Source organism: Phoxinus phoxinus (assembly GCF_949152265.1).
Source record: "Phoxinus phoxinus genome assembly, chromosome: 3".
Taxonomy (NCBI): domain Eukaryota; kingdom Metazoa; phylum Chordata; class Actinopteri; order Cypriniformes; family Leuciscidae; genus Phoxinus; species Phoxinus phoxinus.
In genome coordinates, this window is record NC_136878.1 from 23223617 (window position 1) to 23238874 (window position 15258).

The 15258-nt window shown below is 37.0% G+C and overlaps 1 protein-coding gene and 1 long non-coding RNA gene across 2 annotated transcripts in view; one reads left to right on the forward strand and one right to left on the reverse strand.

Moving 5' to 3' along the window:
• The window catches only part of LOC306996212, a 1114438-nt gene that overhangs the window by 709431 nt on the left and 389749 nt on the right, over window positions 1-15258 (reverse strand). The gene's annotated exons all lie outside the window — the stretch shown is intronic.
• exoc3l2a (exocyst complex component 3-like 2a) lies at window positions 16-14232 on the forward strand. The gene is made up of 13 exons (XM_079608083.1): window positions 16-150; window positions 2310-2839; window positions 3701-3921; window positions 4268-5042; window positions 6390-6504; window positions 6601-6711; window positions 6882-6982; window positions 9135-9245; window positions 9866-10001; window positions 10083-10205; window positions 10296-10451; window positions 10842-10963; window positions 13063-14232. Exons 2-13 carry the CDS (start codon window positions 2325-2327, stop codon window positions 13382-13384), a joined length of 2808 nt encoding a protein of 935 aa, XP_079464209.1. The 5' UTR covers window positions 16-150; window positions 2310-2324; the 3' UTR covers window positions 13385-14232.

Sequence of the window (15258 nt, forward strand, 5' to 3'; positions counted from 1 at the left end):
ACGGCTGCCTCCAACATTCCAATACAAGGCCCCAAACTCTTGGAGACAGACACACAAACACTTTGGCCCTCTCTTACTGATAGCCTCTCTATCAATCGCACAGACACTGGAATGGATTTGCCCTGAACTGACTGCCCACTGCAGCAGAAGGTAAGATATGCATGTCATTCTTGTACCTTTGTGTTAAAATCAATACATATATTTGGATTTTTTTAATTTTTTTCATACCTGTCAATGAAATTTGAGTCCATAAATTCAGTTTTACAATTTTCTTTCTTAATACAGATGTTACATGAGTGATTCAATTTAAGATTTAAAATAACTGTGTTCTATTTTAATATATTTGAAAATATTTTATCCTGTGATGGTAAATCTGAATTTTCAGCATCATTACTCCAGTCTTCAGTGGCGCACAATCCTTCAGAAATCCTTCTAATATGGGAATTTGCTGCCCAAGAAACATGAATTATTATTTTTATTATCAATGTTGAAAAAAATTCAGGATTCTTTGATGAATAGAAAGTTCAAAATCTGAATTAGAAATATTTTGTAACATTATAAATGTCTTTACTCTCGCTTTTGATTAATAAATAAAAATCTTACTGACCCCAAACTTTTGAACGGTAGTGTATAATATTACAAAAGCTATCTTTTATTTATATATATATATATATATATATATATATATATATATGAAGACTTTAGATGCAAAAGCCTCTAAGTGCCATCTGAAATTTTCTTCTAGAATGATCAGTTTTATCAAGTTTGTATGTTTATGTTCAGTTATTTCACTTTAATGGCAATACAAATTACCTATTAATTGTCATTAAAATGAAATTACTGAACTTAAATATACAAGCTTGATAAAATTTCAGATGGCACTTAGAGGCTTTTGCATCTGAAGTCTTCATATATATATATATATATATATATATATATGATACTGGTGTTGATGTTTTTGAAGTTCACCCAGAACTAAAACTGATAATCATACTTTAAATTGTTTTTTTTTTTTTAAATTGTGCATCTGATGATGATGAAATCCTTTACCAGGCACATTTTTATCTTGATAAAACTCAGCAATTCATTTAAATTAATTTCCTTTAGGCAATAAAGATCTGGACCAGACAATTAGATTTAGTTTCAGCCCTGTTTCTACAGTGCTTATTGAAAAAAAAAAAAAAATGTTTTCCCCGTTTGTTTAATATTTATCTGCAACATAAACATATTATTCGAGAAATGCACATCTCTTTCCGTTCTAAACAACAACATTTACAAGTGATGTTTTCTCTTCTGTTACCGGGAATTATGCAAGAACAAGAATACTGATAGATGGTCCACCTGGAACCCAGACAGTAAATAACCAAATTAGTGAGTTTAATATAGGTGAGGGGTGCAAGTAGTCATTTTAGCTGACACGCATGCCTTGTTTAAGTGTACAATGGTAATGGCTCGTGATTGATTTGAACCTAGAACCTTTTGGTTCCCAGCCCAGATCTGGAACTCTGCTCAGAAATAATGCAAGGCAGGGATGCTAAACACAATCACAGGGGTCAGTGTGTGCTACACAACAACACCTCCCTCCCTCTCCCTTCCTCCCTGCTCTGTCTTTACCTATTTTTCTTCATATAAATTTTAAGAGGCTTTGTTCAAATTGCATGATACATTTTTAAACACAATAGTAACATCTTGATAGGGTTTAAAGTAGTAAATTTTTAACATATAGGTTGCAGATTGTGTAGAATTTGTTGGTAGAAACTTTCTTAAGAGACTTTGTAGAAAGTGAGTGTGTTTGAGTAAAGAGTGTGTATTTTCTGAGAAACGTTGAGGACAGGAAACTATTCTGACACATCTGGATGGGAGCTTCCATTATAGGAGCTTAAAAACTGCTAACGTCTTCAAAGAACATACACATACACACATACATATGCTGTTAATGCACTCCGCTTACCGGAATACTGAACAATGAGAATGCAATAAGGCAAAGTCATTTAAGACAGACCTGATGAAGGCGGTTTAAACGGGTTTCAACTCTGGTTACCTTTAGGACACATGGACTACGGACATGCTTGGTGACATGGCACAATATACAAGAAAATCTTGCAAATTGGAATGACTTGGATGCATTTAACAAATAATTTAAAATGTAATTAAATAATTAAAAATGAGTTTTTTCTGCAGATGTGTGACAAACTGTTTGGAAAAACCTGTGATGTGAGATCTTTAGAATATATAATGCAAATGTATTTCAATGAAATTAGAAACAAGACAATTCTGACCAATGTAACTATGTCCATTTCGTCTTCTAGTTAACCAGAGCCAGAATGCCCATCCTCAAGAGGCTGCCCAGGAGGTCCAAGAGTAACCACAGCAATGGTGATCTCCAAAAAAGTAACTTAACTAATGGAGAACTCATCCTAAAGAGCAACCATAGCAACGGGGAACTCATTCTGCCACCATCCGATCTGAATCCGTTTGAAGGGGCGTGGGCAGGCATAGGGTGGAATAATGAAGAGAACGAGGTCTGGAAGAATGGACAGGACTACCAAAGGGCATCTCAGGTGAGCGAAGCACTAGAGAATGAGGCAAACGCTGAGCAGCGTGGAGGGTCAAAGGTCACTGAGGGATCAAAAGAAAAGAGAGGAACTCTGGAGCGAATCTGTGGCTCATCGCCACTGAAGACCCTTGGCAAATTAGGAAAAGGGCTCCGTATGACCGGAAGAAATGTGTGGGGTGCCACTCCTTCACTACGGAGTGCCACTCTCCCGGCAACACCCTCCTCAGGAAAGAAAAAAAAGAACTATCGACGTGCCTCTGAGGAGATCATGACCTTACTGAGGTGAGAATGCGACTGTGCCGTGTTTTAGGATGCGCATATTACATAGGAGTGCATTTCAACTTGTCTTAACAATTGTGTTTCAAACTAAATTAAACGCAAATATGATTAAAATCAGGCAGATCTGATTTTATATGAATGCTAGCTTGCAATTGACCATAAGAAAGTGGGATGGTTTAAGCAGACTAAATTCAATAAAGTCCAATCAGCAGTATATGTCACCAGAGAGGTGCATTAAAGATGCAAAGTAACATGCATTTGGAAAAAAAGGTGAATTTCCATTTAATGCCGACTTTAATTTTGATGCCTAGAAGATGCCTGAGACATTTTGATGATATATATACAGGTGAAACTCGAAAAATTAGAAAATCGTGCAAAAGTTAATTTATATCAGTAATTCAACTTAAAAGATGAACCTAATATATTATATAGACTCATTACATGCAAAGTGAGATATTTCAAGCCTTTATTTGTTATAATTTTGATGATTATGGCTTACAGTTTATGAAAACCTTTTCACAATATTCTAATTTTGAATTTGGTTGTTTCATAAGCTGTAAGCCATAATCATCAAAATTATAACAAATAAATACTTGAAATATCTCACTTTGCATATAATAAATCGATATAATATATTAGTTTCACCTTTTAAGTTGAATTACTGAATAAAAATGAACTTTTGCACATTATTCAAATTTTTCTAGTTTCACCTGTATACCGTACTGTATGTGTGTGATCTTTTTTCAGATTAGTCCTGAAACCTAGCAGAATTACTGTTATATAGATCATTATTTCTGAGACTAGATATTTTCTACAGCTGTTGTTGTAAAGGGAGTTTTACTTAACACATTTTTTTATCCTCAGGTTGGCAGGGCGTCGTAAGGAAAGTGAGCGAAGAGATAGTCTACCTACAGGTGATCTGACCACCGAAAACGATGAAGACAGTCGCAGGCGTCCCTCGTTCCTACGCATGGTCAGTCTGAGCAAACTCAGAGGAGACTCGCTAACAAACCGCAGCTCGCAGGAAGACGAGCAAGAGTTAGTAGAAGAAGAACAGCCGGTCAAACGCAGGGAGCCACTATCAGGTACTGTTTTTTTATTATTGTCTGTAATTGTTTGTACATTTTACGGGACGTACAGAGTGTAACTATTATGCTCACAGGTCTCCATGATTGACCCATAACACCTTGCTTGAGAAGTAACAAGGTCCAAAAGTCCCTGTGAGTCATTGGCCAATTAACAAACACTTTCACAGAGACAGGAAATGACATGCTTTCTTTGTACAGAAGATCCAACCTGATAAGCTCACCGCAAGGAGAAAAAACTGTGTTAATCTACAGCCTGTTCCAAAGGCAACAACACATCGAGCGAATAAACACATGGCCGTAAAATGAAATTAAACACTACTCAATCTCTCTCTTTCTCACTCAGTGTTGGAGATCCTACAATTAGTTAATCAGAGAGACCTGCTGCTTGCTGACACGCACATCCAAGAGCTGGAGAGAGAGTGTGAACTTGACCCCTCCTTCTGGACACAGACCACACCCACTTCAACCACGCCCAGCAGTATAACTCCTCACACACTCACTTCGCCTCTCTGGCTCCCCCTGTTGCCTGGTTCAGGCAGTGAGGATTCTGGCCCAAGCATGTGGGACGCTGGGCTGCGTAAAGTGAAAGATGTAGAGCTGCTTTACGAGGCTCTTCAGAGAGAAATGTGGGATGTGGTGAGGGAATCGTTACGCCAGCCCTGCAGCGGCCCGCAGCTTGGCCTGGTGGTGCTGGTCATTCAACAGGAAGAGCAGGCTGACAAGGTTTGGGCCCTACGACAAGAGGCCCAATCCAACGCCCAAGCCAGTGACCAATCTGAAGACCATTCCCGGCCCTCCAAGCGCCCCAGGAGACTGCGTCAAAGGTGGGTGGAGGCTGTGGGAGAGGCAGCTGACTGGTGTCTTCCACAACCGGGGGGCATCGCTGCAGGGCAGATGGGCATGTACTTGGAGCGTTTGAGGGGCAGAGTGGTGGAGGATATGGACGCGGCACGTCGGAATGTGGTGGCGGTTTATCCCGAGGAGTTTGCTGTGTTTCAGGTCTACATGCAGAGCTATCACAGGGCTGTTGCCAAACGACTGAAGACCGTCACTTGTGGCCCGATTCAAATTACAGATACATACTCGCTGCTTGACTGGATCTACAACATTTACAACAGGTATTTGCCCATGTATATAGACACTGAGGTGTGTTTTCTGTTTTTTTTCACACACCTTTCCTGCAATCACATTCCACACGGCTCTTGCTTTAATGACCCAGTGGAAGAATGAGCTTAGGTCTATTAATATCAGATGCATTGTTTATTAGAATAAACAACACCGGTACAGAATACCTGGGAGAATTACTGTACACACATGGATGGTCTGGTGTACTAAAAGTAGCCACACTATCAACTTGACTAAATTTTTCAGTAGCTTGATAGTAGTTGAAATGAAAACTCACCCTATCTGTTTTCTAAACGCTTGTTATAGACCATATTGTGAACGATTTATGTATTTCTGGTGAAAACTACAGCGTTCTCTCTGATGATGTATGCAGGACTTCTCCAATCATTTAGTCTGCTTAAACCCCGCCCCTGCATGCTCACATCTGCCTCTATTTTGGAGCGCAACACCCACATCTCAAAATCCAATCAACTGCCAATGGATAGAACCAAGCCCTACAATTTTTTATTTTTCGAAAGCCCATTACACTGATGTATGTCACAATATGCCATGGAAGTCACTACTTCCGTTTCATCGTGACTTTAAGTAATTTATCTTTTAGAGCTACGTTTCGTAATGAGTGACTGTGTAGCGTGACCAAACAGTACACCGCTATTTTTTTATCATGTCTGAGTTGAGAGAATAATCAAATAGGCTCATCTAATCTCTCTCATTTGTAGCATAAGAGTTAAATGCATGAAGATCTAAATACATGAAAATATTGTTTGTGTTGAGTAAATATTGCTGGAATTAAGTAAAGAAATGATCCTGTATTTCAGTAATGGAATATATTGTTGAATATAATATTGAGTCTGGAAAGTGCACGGGCCATCGAAGAGTTTTAAAAAAGAATTATAAACAGATTAAAGTAATAAAGAAGAGCTTGTCACAGTGTCATTCAATCGAATGTAGGGAAATAAGCCCCTCATTATTTATATTTTCGAGTCAGTTATGTAAAATAGGAAGTTGTTGTTTACTAGTATACATTTACCTTTTCTAGTTTGATAATTGAGATTTCTCATTCATTCATGTTTTAGTACCAGCAAACATACATTACATACATTACATTAGGTAGTTATATTTTTTTATTTATGAAGTAAAATCAATTTATATATGTCCCCTTCCTTAAGTTTTTGTTTTGTTGCTTGTAGGGACGGACATCTTAAAAAATTTAAAACAGTAGCTCAACTGTCTGGTTGATGGTTCCAACACTGCACAACACAAATACACTATAGCTTAGACACGCTAGACACTTATGGAGACACAAACGTGCACTAGTTCTGACTGTGAGCGTCTCATAGGGACGTCTTGGCTACAGTTGGAGCAATGGGCACGATAGTGTGTGAAGCGTTAGATCCTCTCCTGCCTGAAGATGTCATAGACCGACTGGAACAGGACTGCGTCGAAACTGTTTGGGTAACACTTGATTATCAATAATCAAACTATGCATTAATTATTAATTTCTGGAAACAAAGCGTGAAAATAATATCCACTTTGTGTGTGTTTCTGCAGGACAAGATGACTATGGAGCTCTCACAAGTTTTGGATGATGAAGAAAAGCGATGGGCTCAGACACTGCACATTGAGGAGTATCAGTCTGGCCTCGCCCGTTCTGTTATACAGGTAACTTACCCACAATCCTACACATGTACAGCTATTAGCCTACCTCATTCTTCTGAACATGGTCTGACTATGCATGCCTTCCACTTTGTACTTTTAGCAATATTGGTGAATGCGAGTAACTGTGTTTATGTGAATATGTTTTTATATCTGTGTGTGTTTATGCGTTTCAGAGGCTGAAGGTAGATTTGGACAGATCGACAGCTGTCAGTCAGCCACTAGGAGCTCGTGTCGCTCGCTGCACCTTAAATGGACTTGGAGATTTCTTGCACAGGTGAGATGAGCAGGGGTGCCTTTATATAACTAGAGACGCCCCAACAAAATGTCACTAGGCCATTGTTCAATACATAGATATTTCAATTTGTGTTCATGTATGAATAAATTCAAATGACAGCTTAGGAAATGGTTTTTTTCCCTTGTTTTTCTAGCTGAAAAGTCCTTGATAATGTCAGTAAAATCCCATTTTTGGAGGATGTCACTTTCAATAAACATTATGATGAATATTATTAGTTTACCAAAGCCAGTTTTGAGAATGATTTGAGAATTTGAGTGTCGAAATTTACAATGGTTTACAATGTCTCCTAAACTGTCTGTATGAACATACAACGGGATCTATCAACTCTAACCATAGTGACAGGGACTAAAGTAATATCAAAGATGGTGACATAAATAAAACTGTAAATTATTATCATATTTAATAGGCAAGGCAAGGCAAGGCATTTAATACGACAAAAGTCGAGGCGCAAGTTCATCCATCAAATTAACAGACAGCAGCTTTAATACTTGAGTGAGAGCGGAAAATTCGAGTCGCGAACAGACAACACAACTGACCTTCAGCCTATGGAAGCCCGTGCATTAATGCACACCTGGACATAAGAGTATGATCATAAAGATGCTGAGGATGAAAAACCCATGGCAAAAATCATGATAATGTGTAAGAAAAGATGTTTAAATAGGCTACTCGTATTAATTGATCTTATCATACAAGTAAATGTTTAAATGATATTTACTTCATAAAGCCCCTGAAATATATTCATGTTAGAATGCATTGTAGTCAAACCTTTCACAACACAATTAAAGCTATTGCATAAGAGAATCTGACATGGTCAACACAATAACTAACTTATTAAGTTACTTAACTTACGAATAACTCAATTAACTAACTTACTAAGGTTGAGCACTTTTTTTAGCATTCTAGTAACTCAAACAGTAGAGCTTGGTGTTTGTAATGCCAACGTCATGGGTTTGACTCCCAGGAACTTGCCAGAACTGATTGAAATGTATACATCTGAAAAATGTAAAGCACTTTGCATAAAAGAGTCTGCCAAATGCATAAATGTAAAGGTAAAACATTTTTAATTTGTGTCTCAGTCTTAAAGGGTTCGTTCACCTAAAAATGAAAATTCCATCATCATTTACTCACCCTCATGTTGTTCCAAAACCACAAGACTTTAGTTCATCTTCAAAACACAAATGAAGATATTTTGTAATGAAATCTATGAGATTTCTGTGCCTCCATTGACAGTCCACACAAACTACCACCTCTTCCAGCAGCAACCTAGTTTTCTCAGGAGGACTCCCATCCAGGTACTGGCCAGGCTTCAGTTCAGTGGGAAACCAGTCTTGGGCTACAGGGTGATGGCTGCTGGCCATATCCTATATTATATAATATTATTTATTATATAAAGAACAGACTGAATTTATTCTAATCCATATGAATAGAGCGGTTTAGTCGATATTGAGACATGATCACTTTATATGAAGAACAGATTTAATTTAGGCTTTTATTCACATATAAACATTCATCAACGAACATAAACAAAAGCTCAACTGTACGTTCTTGATATGCAAGAACAAACCTCCGGTACTTTCGAAGCTCAACCATGCTGCGTAACCACTGATCTATATAATATTTAACAATTATATATAATTTTAATATAGATCAGTAAACGTAACACACACAACTGAAGCCCATTGATTCTTGCACGTCAAGCGAACATGCTTGAGCTTCCTTTTACCATAACTGATGTGTGAGTTGATGAATGTTTATATGTGAATAAAAGCCTAAATTAAATCTGTTCTTCATATAAAGTGATCATGTCTCAATATCGACTAAACCGCTCTATTCATATGGATTAGTTTTACGATCTTTTTGAAGGGTCAAAGTGTCAGTTGCGTAGACTGTCAATGGAGGGACATAATCGCTCAGATTTCAATAAAAATATTTTCATCTGTGTTTCAAAGATGAATGAAAGTCTTATGGGCTTGGATAAATATGTATTGGATCAATATTAGTAATTAATGACAGAATTTTCATTTTTGGGTGAACTAACCCTTAAGTTTCTCCGCTATATTCTATAAGTGTCTTATTCATTTCTGTTTTAAATAGAGGAAATAATGGAATTTTGTGTCTGTGTGGTATTTAGTTTCCAGAGAAAGGTTGAGATGTTTCATGACACGCAGTCAGAGTTTGGGGATCATGGGGATGGCTATGTCTCCAGGACCATCTCTCTTGTCAACTGTGTTCCACCATTCAGGTTTTTCATCTTATTCACCATGTCTATTTATTCCAATCTCTCCCAACTAGGATTTTTTTTTTTTGAAGACTAAGAAAAAAATCTTAGAATTTATATGTTCTACATTTTATATTTTTTAAAGATGGAGGTTCTTCAGAGAAATACAGATCTCTTGCTTGGCTAGAAATCACTGGGCATATCTGTTTGATTTTTTACTAAAAATACACTAAGAAAAAAAAAAACTTGAAAAACAGAAATGGTAATTTTCAGCCAGGACATTTCCTTCAATTGTAAAACACAATGAATATTGTATAATGTATAATTTGAAATACAGGTAAAACATCTGACATCTTAGATATTCAGCGTTCGTTTAAAGAGAGTTTATTTTTTAATGTGAAATTTTGTAACAAAAACAAAATAATAGAACATGATTCTGTAGATAGTCATGACAGTCATAACTCAAATCATCAGTAAACCAAACGTACATATAAAACTCATAAAAACACTTTTGTGAAGGATTTCAGTTTGTAAAATATATAAATGAATAATACAAATACTATAGAAAGAATAATGCAATGAAATAGCACAGATATGAAAAAGAAATAAATTCTAAGATGACTTAACTGTGTTGAACTGTGTAGGAATTTTGTGGAGCGCTGTCGTCTGTGTGACACCCTTGGCAGTGAGGACGTCTCCCAGCGAGCTCAATCCTCTCTGGAGCGAATTGTTAACCAGTCAGTGCGAGTTCTTTCAGACATACTGTTTGAACACATCAGGGTGAGACATATGCACAGATTCACATCTGGCCTAGAAATGTTTCCCAATGCATTCATTGATGATTTTCTGGCATGATTCCAGCCATTCTTCGATAAACTGGTGAAGAGGAAGTGGCTGGATAACAATGAGGCCTATGAGAGCATTGAGATGACCATTAAACAGCACTTTAAAAAGTTTAGAAGAATGGACTGTCCCCCATATCAGGTATAACATACAGTACATGCATGCCAGGACACACGCATGCTCAGAGGCTCGTTGGTTGGTCGGTTGATTGATTATCTGATTGGCTGACAGGCATTGGTGAATGAGGTGCACAGGCGGGTCCTGGTTGAATATGTTCGTGCCATCATGAGGGGGCGGGTCATCTGTACGTCACTCAAAATGAGGAAGAGAGTGGCTTTCCGTCTGCAGGATGAGGCCAAACAGCTGAAGGCTCTTTTTAAAGATCTGGTCAGTGTCACTAGCTTTCATATTATGCCTTGCATTATCTTAAAGTTATCACACCAAATGACCCCCACATATGATGCAAAGGACCTTTTTCTCAAAATATATTGTTGTACAAAGACACATTTATAGTGTGAAAAAGAAAAATATTATAAATGTGTAAATTGTTTACTTTCTATTAAGCTGACACTATCTTTTTTCATCCCAACATTAGAGTACTGTTAGGTATAAAATCATTAAGCACAAAACCTGTGAATAGAATAAAATAATTTGTGATTTGCGAAAAGCCATTACAAATCAGGTTGAAACAGAAGTATTTTATTTTATTTTAACCAAAAATGCCAACACCAAAATTAGTTAATGAAAATGATGTCCTCACTCTTTTTCTTTTCTCAGGAGTCAACTTCCTCCTGGTTGGACAGTGTGATTGTTCACCTGGCTGACATTATAGCGTTGGAGGACACTCCCTCTATTCAGATGGAAGTTGGGCTTTTGGTTAAGGAATTTCCAGATATACGGTAAGAGCGCCAGGGCAAAAGCATCAAACCCATTTTCAGAGGCCCGTGATGAAACTGCGTAGGGTTTAAGCTCCAGCAGGGATACCAAGAAAGGGCAAGTGTATGGTTGGGTCCTAACATTCTCTCCTTCTGATCAGCTCCAACTCCATTCCGGGTTTTCCATGTCTTCACTAGTGACATAAATCCACTCAAAATTAATGCGGAGAGAGAGAGAAAATACAGATTTCCTGACTTTTAGAAACCCACTCCATGCTTCAGACAAATGCACTCACTGCATGCTCTTCAATGCATGAACAGAGAAGCGTTTTTTAAAAGTTGAACTACAATGGTCAAACACATCTGACTAGTAAAAATGCGTCCTGTGTGAATGGCCCTTTAGAAAGCTACTTGAACAATGAAATTTGATGACCAGTCCAGAACCAAGTGTTTAAAAACTGCTATAAAATTGAAACCGAATGTAGAACCGGATGTCGATTTTTATATAGCATAAAACCGGAAGGAAAGTGTTTTATTAGCTCCTAGAGCACTCGGTAATTTAACATGTAACTTTGTCAGTTTACAGTTGCATTAATACAATTTTGCTGAACACTTTTAGACCTGCGGAAGGGTAGAACCTGAACTCTGTCATCTCAAAGTGCTTTCATTCATGAAAAATCTGACAAGTTCCCCTCTTATTTCCTTGAGAACTATTTTTCACAACACCTCTCTGTTTCCTGAGGTCATTCTAAGAATGTCTGACTGAAAATAGTTACCGTGATGCTCCATCTCAGTGCCAACTTTCCTTTATGTGGACGGGAGGGAACAGCAGACAGTAAACAGGGGAATGGGTGAGATGTGACCCCACTTTAGTTGTGTTTTTGTTTGGATGAAGAGAAATGTGTGTGTGTGTGTGTGCTCAGTCACTGGCTGGCAGTGCTCCTGCTTGCTGACGCACGACCCTCCTCAGCAGACAGGAAGTGGCTGTGGAGTACTTCCTGTTCCTGCCAGGTCACAGGAGACTGACTGGTGCCACACTCCAATCAAATACACACACACACACACCAACTAAAGATCAAAAGACAAAAAAGTGGAGGCTACTTAACTTCTCTTTGTGCTTTGCAGTGTAGTTTCCTGTTTTTTTTTACTGTCCGTCTATGTTAAAGTTTGTCACAGATAACACTGTCACATTGTTATCTATAGGCAGGACATGCCATCTTAGTACAGAGCGCTAACTCGGAGTTGGCTTTTTGAGCCATGAGCACTGTCAAGGGATCATTACAAAGAAACACATTTGGACTACATTGCTCAAATGACTTTTGCCTGAAATAATGGACTTTTTAAGTAATATTATCATATAATGTATATCTTAAAGTTTTTTTTCCTCTTTATCTAAATAATGGAAATTGATTGGTATGAAGGATTCTTAAAAAAATGGTAATTTGTTGAAAACTACTATAATTTCAGCATATCTGTTCCATTTTATCAGCCGATATTTTTTGTAATGTATAAATAAAATAAAATATAAATATTCGATGAAAAACTGAAAAATAAAAAAGATTGCCTTAGTAACAAACTAAAATAAGGTTGTTCTACTAAAGTACTAGAAAAGTACTAAAACTGAATTAAAAATAAATTAAAACTATATAAAAAACAACATAAATGGCAAACTCAAACTAAAATGAGAATTTATTGATTAGAAAATATGAATAAATACTGTAATAGTTAGAAATAACACTGGTTGTGATGCTCAAACTCACTTGTAGCATTTTTACTGCTTTCATTTTTTTTGTAATAGTATTTGTATATAAAATTACATATATTTTTTGTATATTTATTTTATTAATAAATGGTGTGGCATTTTATATCAGCCATTTATAGCTGTAATATAATGATGATGATTATTGGTATGATTGTCTTCCATTTCTTGTGAGCTCTATATTTTAATCGACTCTACTCTCATTTTTTATTTATTATCTAGATTCATATACTTTGTTTTCAACCACGAATAATGTATTTCTTGTTCTGTGCAAAAGTAGCGAGAGTGATATGCTTTTCTGATAATGCAACCCAAAATATGAACCATATACAAGCCCTCTCACCCTCATTCTCTCCTCTCACAGGAGAAGACACATCTCTGCTGTGTTGAATGTTCGTGGGATGGTGCATCAGACAGACCGTCAGGAGATTCTAGCCGTTGTCCGGGACTTAGAGACCAGCGACAGCTCCATCAATCTGCCCCGAGATCGTGCCCTCTTCTCTGAAATCGCTGTGGCCAAAGACATGTCCTGTCTGGGGCTGGTTCTGATCCGCTTTGGTCTGACTGTGTCATCGTGGGTCGCCAGTGCCCGGCCGCGCCGTAGCCAGAGCAGGAGGAGCCGGAATGAGAAACATGCAGATAACAGACCACTGTCAAGCCATGCAAAGCGCTTTACTGAACCTTAAAGATAATGAAATACAGCATAACTACAACGCATAGCATCCTGATATTTAAAAATGACACCATAATGCTAAAAATACATAGCATCACAACAAATATTACATAATCAAACCAGTAGGCTATAACATAAAGGAAAGATTGCAGAGATTGAAAGGATTAAAGATGGCATAAATTGTGCTCTGTCAGTTGTTTCGGACTAGATGAATGTGGTCAGAGCCCAGTCAAAAGGGACGATAAGATGAGTTCATGACAGCAAAGTAAAATCACAACAATACTTGTCCTTCAGTACACAGCTGGAGCGGAACAAGTCAGTGGACACTTCAAAGGACGGGAAATAGTCTATAATTCTCTCTCGCTTTAAAACAGGCTAGTGGACTGCTGTAGCTGGACCTCTGTCGTGTGAACAGCCACATGATTTGAGAGGAGCGGCAGGAAACTCGTCGCTATAGAGTGGGGACTTGCTGAAATTTTTATTAGTGCAGGTTGTGTTCAGAACACTGATTTAGCTTGACACTAAATCACTCACAGAACAAATGCATGTATGTGATGTATCAAACACCAGGTACAGTTCTACAATGCATAAACAGCTACATTTCTGATTGTGTTATTTTGAGAAGTGAAAATATGAAAATGGGTTAAGCATGGTTGTATGTGACATTTAAAGAATGTGAATGAAAATCTCTCTGATTTTGTATTTGTGCTAATGTTTAGGATTCTGTTCATCTCATTCATGTCTAATCACTGTTCAGATCTGAGCTACTGAGAAAAAAATTGCCAGAATTAAATGTATTTGATATTCTTTCAGGTAAAAAAAAAAAGAAATAAAGCCCCATTGACTGGGAAATTAACTACATTGTAATTAAATTGCTGTTTTTTATACAGTACCATTCAAAAGTTTATCAAATGTTTTTGAAAGAAGTCTCTTATACTCACCAAGGCTACATTTATTTGATCAGACAATCAGTAAAAACAGTAATATTGTGAAATATTATTGCAATTTAAAATAAATGCTTTATAATTTAACGTAGTTAAATATATATATATATATTCCTGTGATGGCAAAGCTGAATTTTCAGCATCCTTTCTCCAGTCTTCAAATATGCTGATTTGCTGCTCAAGAAACATTTATTATCAATGTCGAAAAAAAGTTGTGCTGCTTATTATTGTTATTTATAGTTTTTTTTCCAGGATTCTTTGATAAATTAGAACATTAAAAAAACAGCATTTATTTGAAAGACCTTTTTCTAACATTATGTTAACATTAACATTAATGTGTTCACTGTCACTTGATCAATATAATGTATTCTTGCTGAAAAAAAGTATTCATTTATTTTTTCTTTTAATGTACGGACCCCAAACTTTTGAACAGTAGTGTACATTTTAATCGACACTATTTAAATTGTACATGTTGTGTTAATACTTCTAATTAAAGACTTGTACTGCCAGGTTGAGTTCTGCTGACATCCATCAGCTGAGGATGTTTTGGGTAACTGGTCTATTCCTGTTGTTCTGAGAGGTGCCAAACGAGTCCCCTTATAAGAGCCAAGTATACACACCACCACAGGCGGTCACTTCCTTTTCAACACACCAACCCTGTTTTATCCCAAACATGCTTGCTGTCAAGAGTAATGAACACATACTCAGGACACAATAGTCACACATGAAAAAGGAAATTAAAGTCAGCAGGATTTTCCTCTAATGCCACGTAAGTTAAATATAAAATATTGCAGATTCCTTTTCTTTGAATTCCTTATTTTTTTCTCCTAATGAAAATGTATTTCCAAATTAAATTGTACATTTAAATCTCAAATTGTTCATATTATTTTGAGGCAGTTTTCTTGAATTGACATGGGCACTGAGTAGCTGTACCTTTTAACAT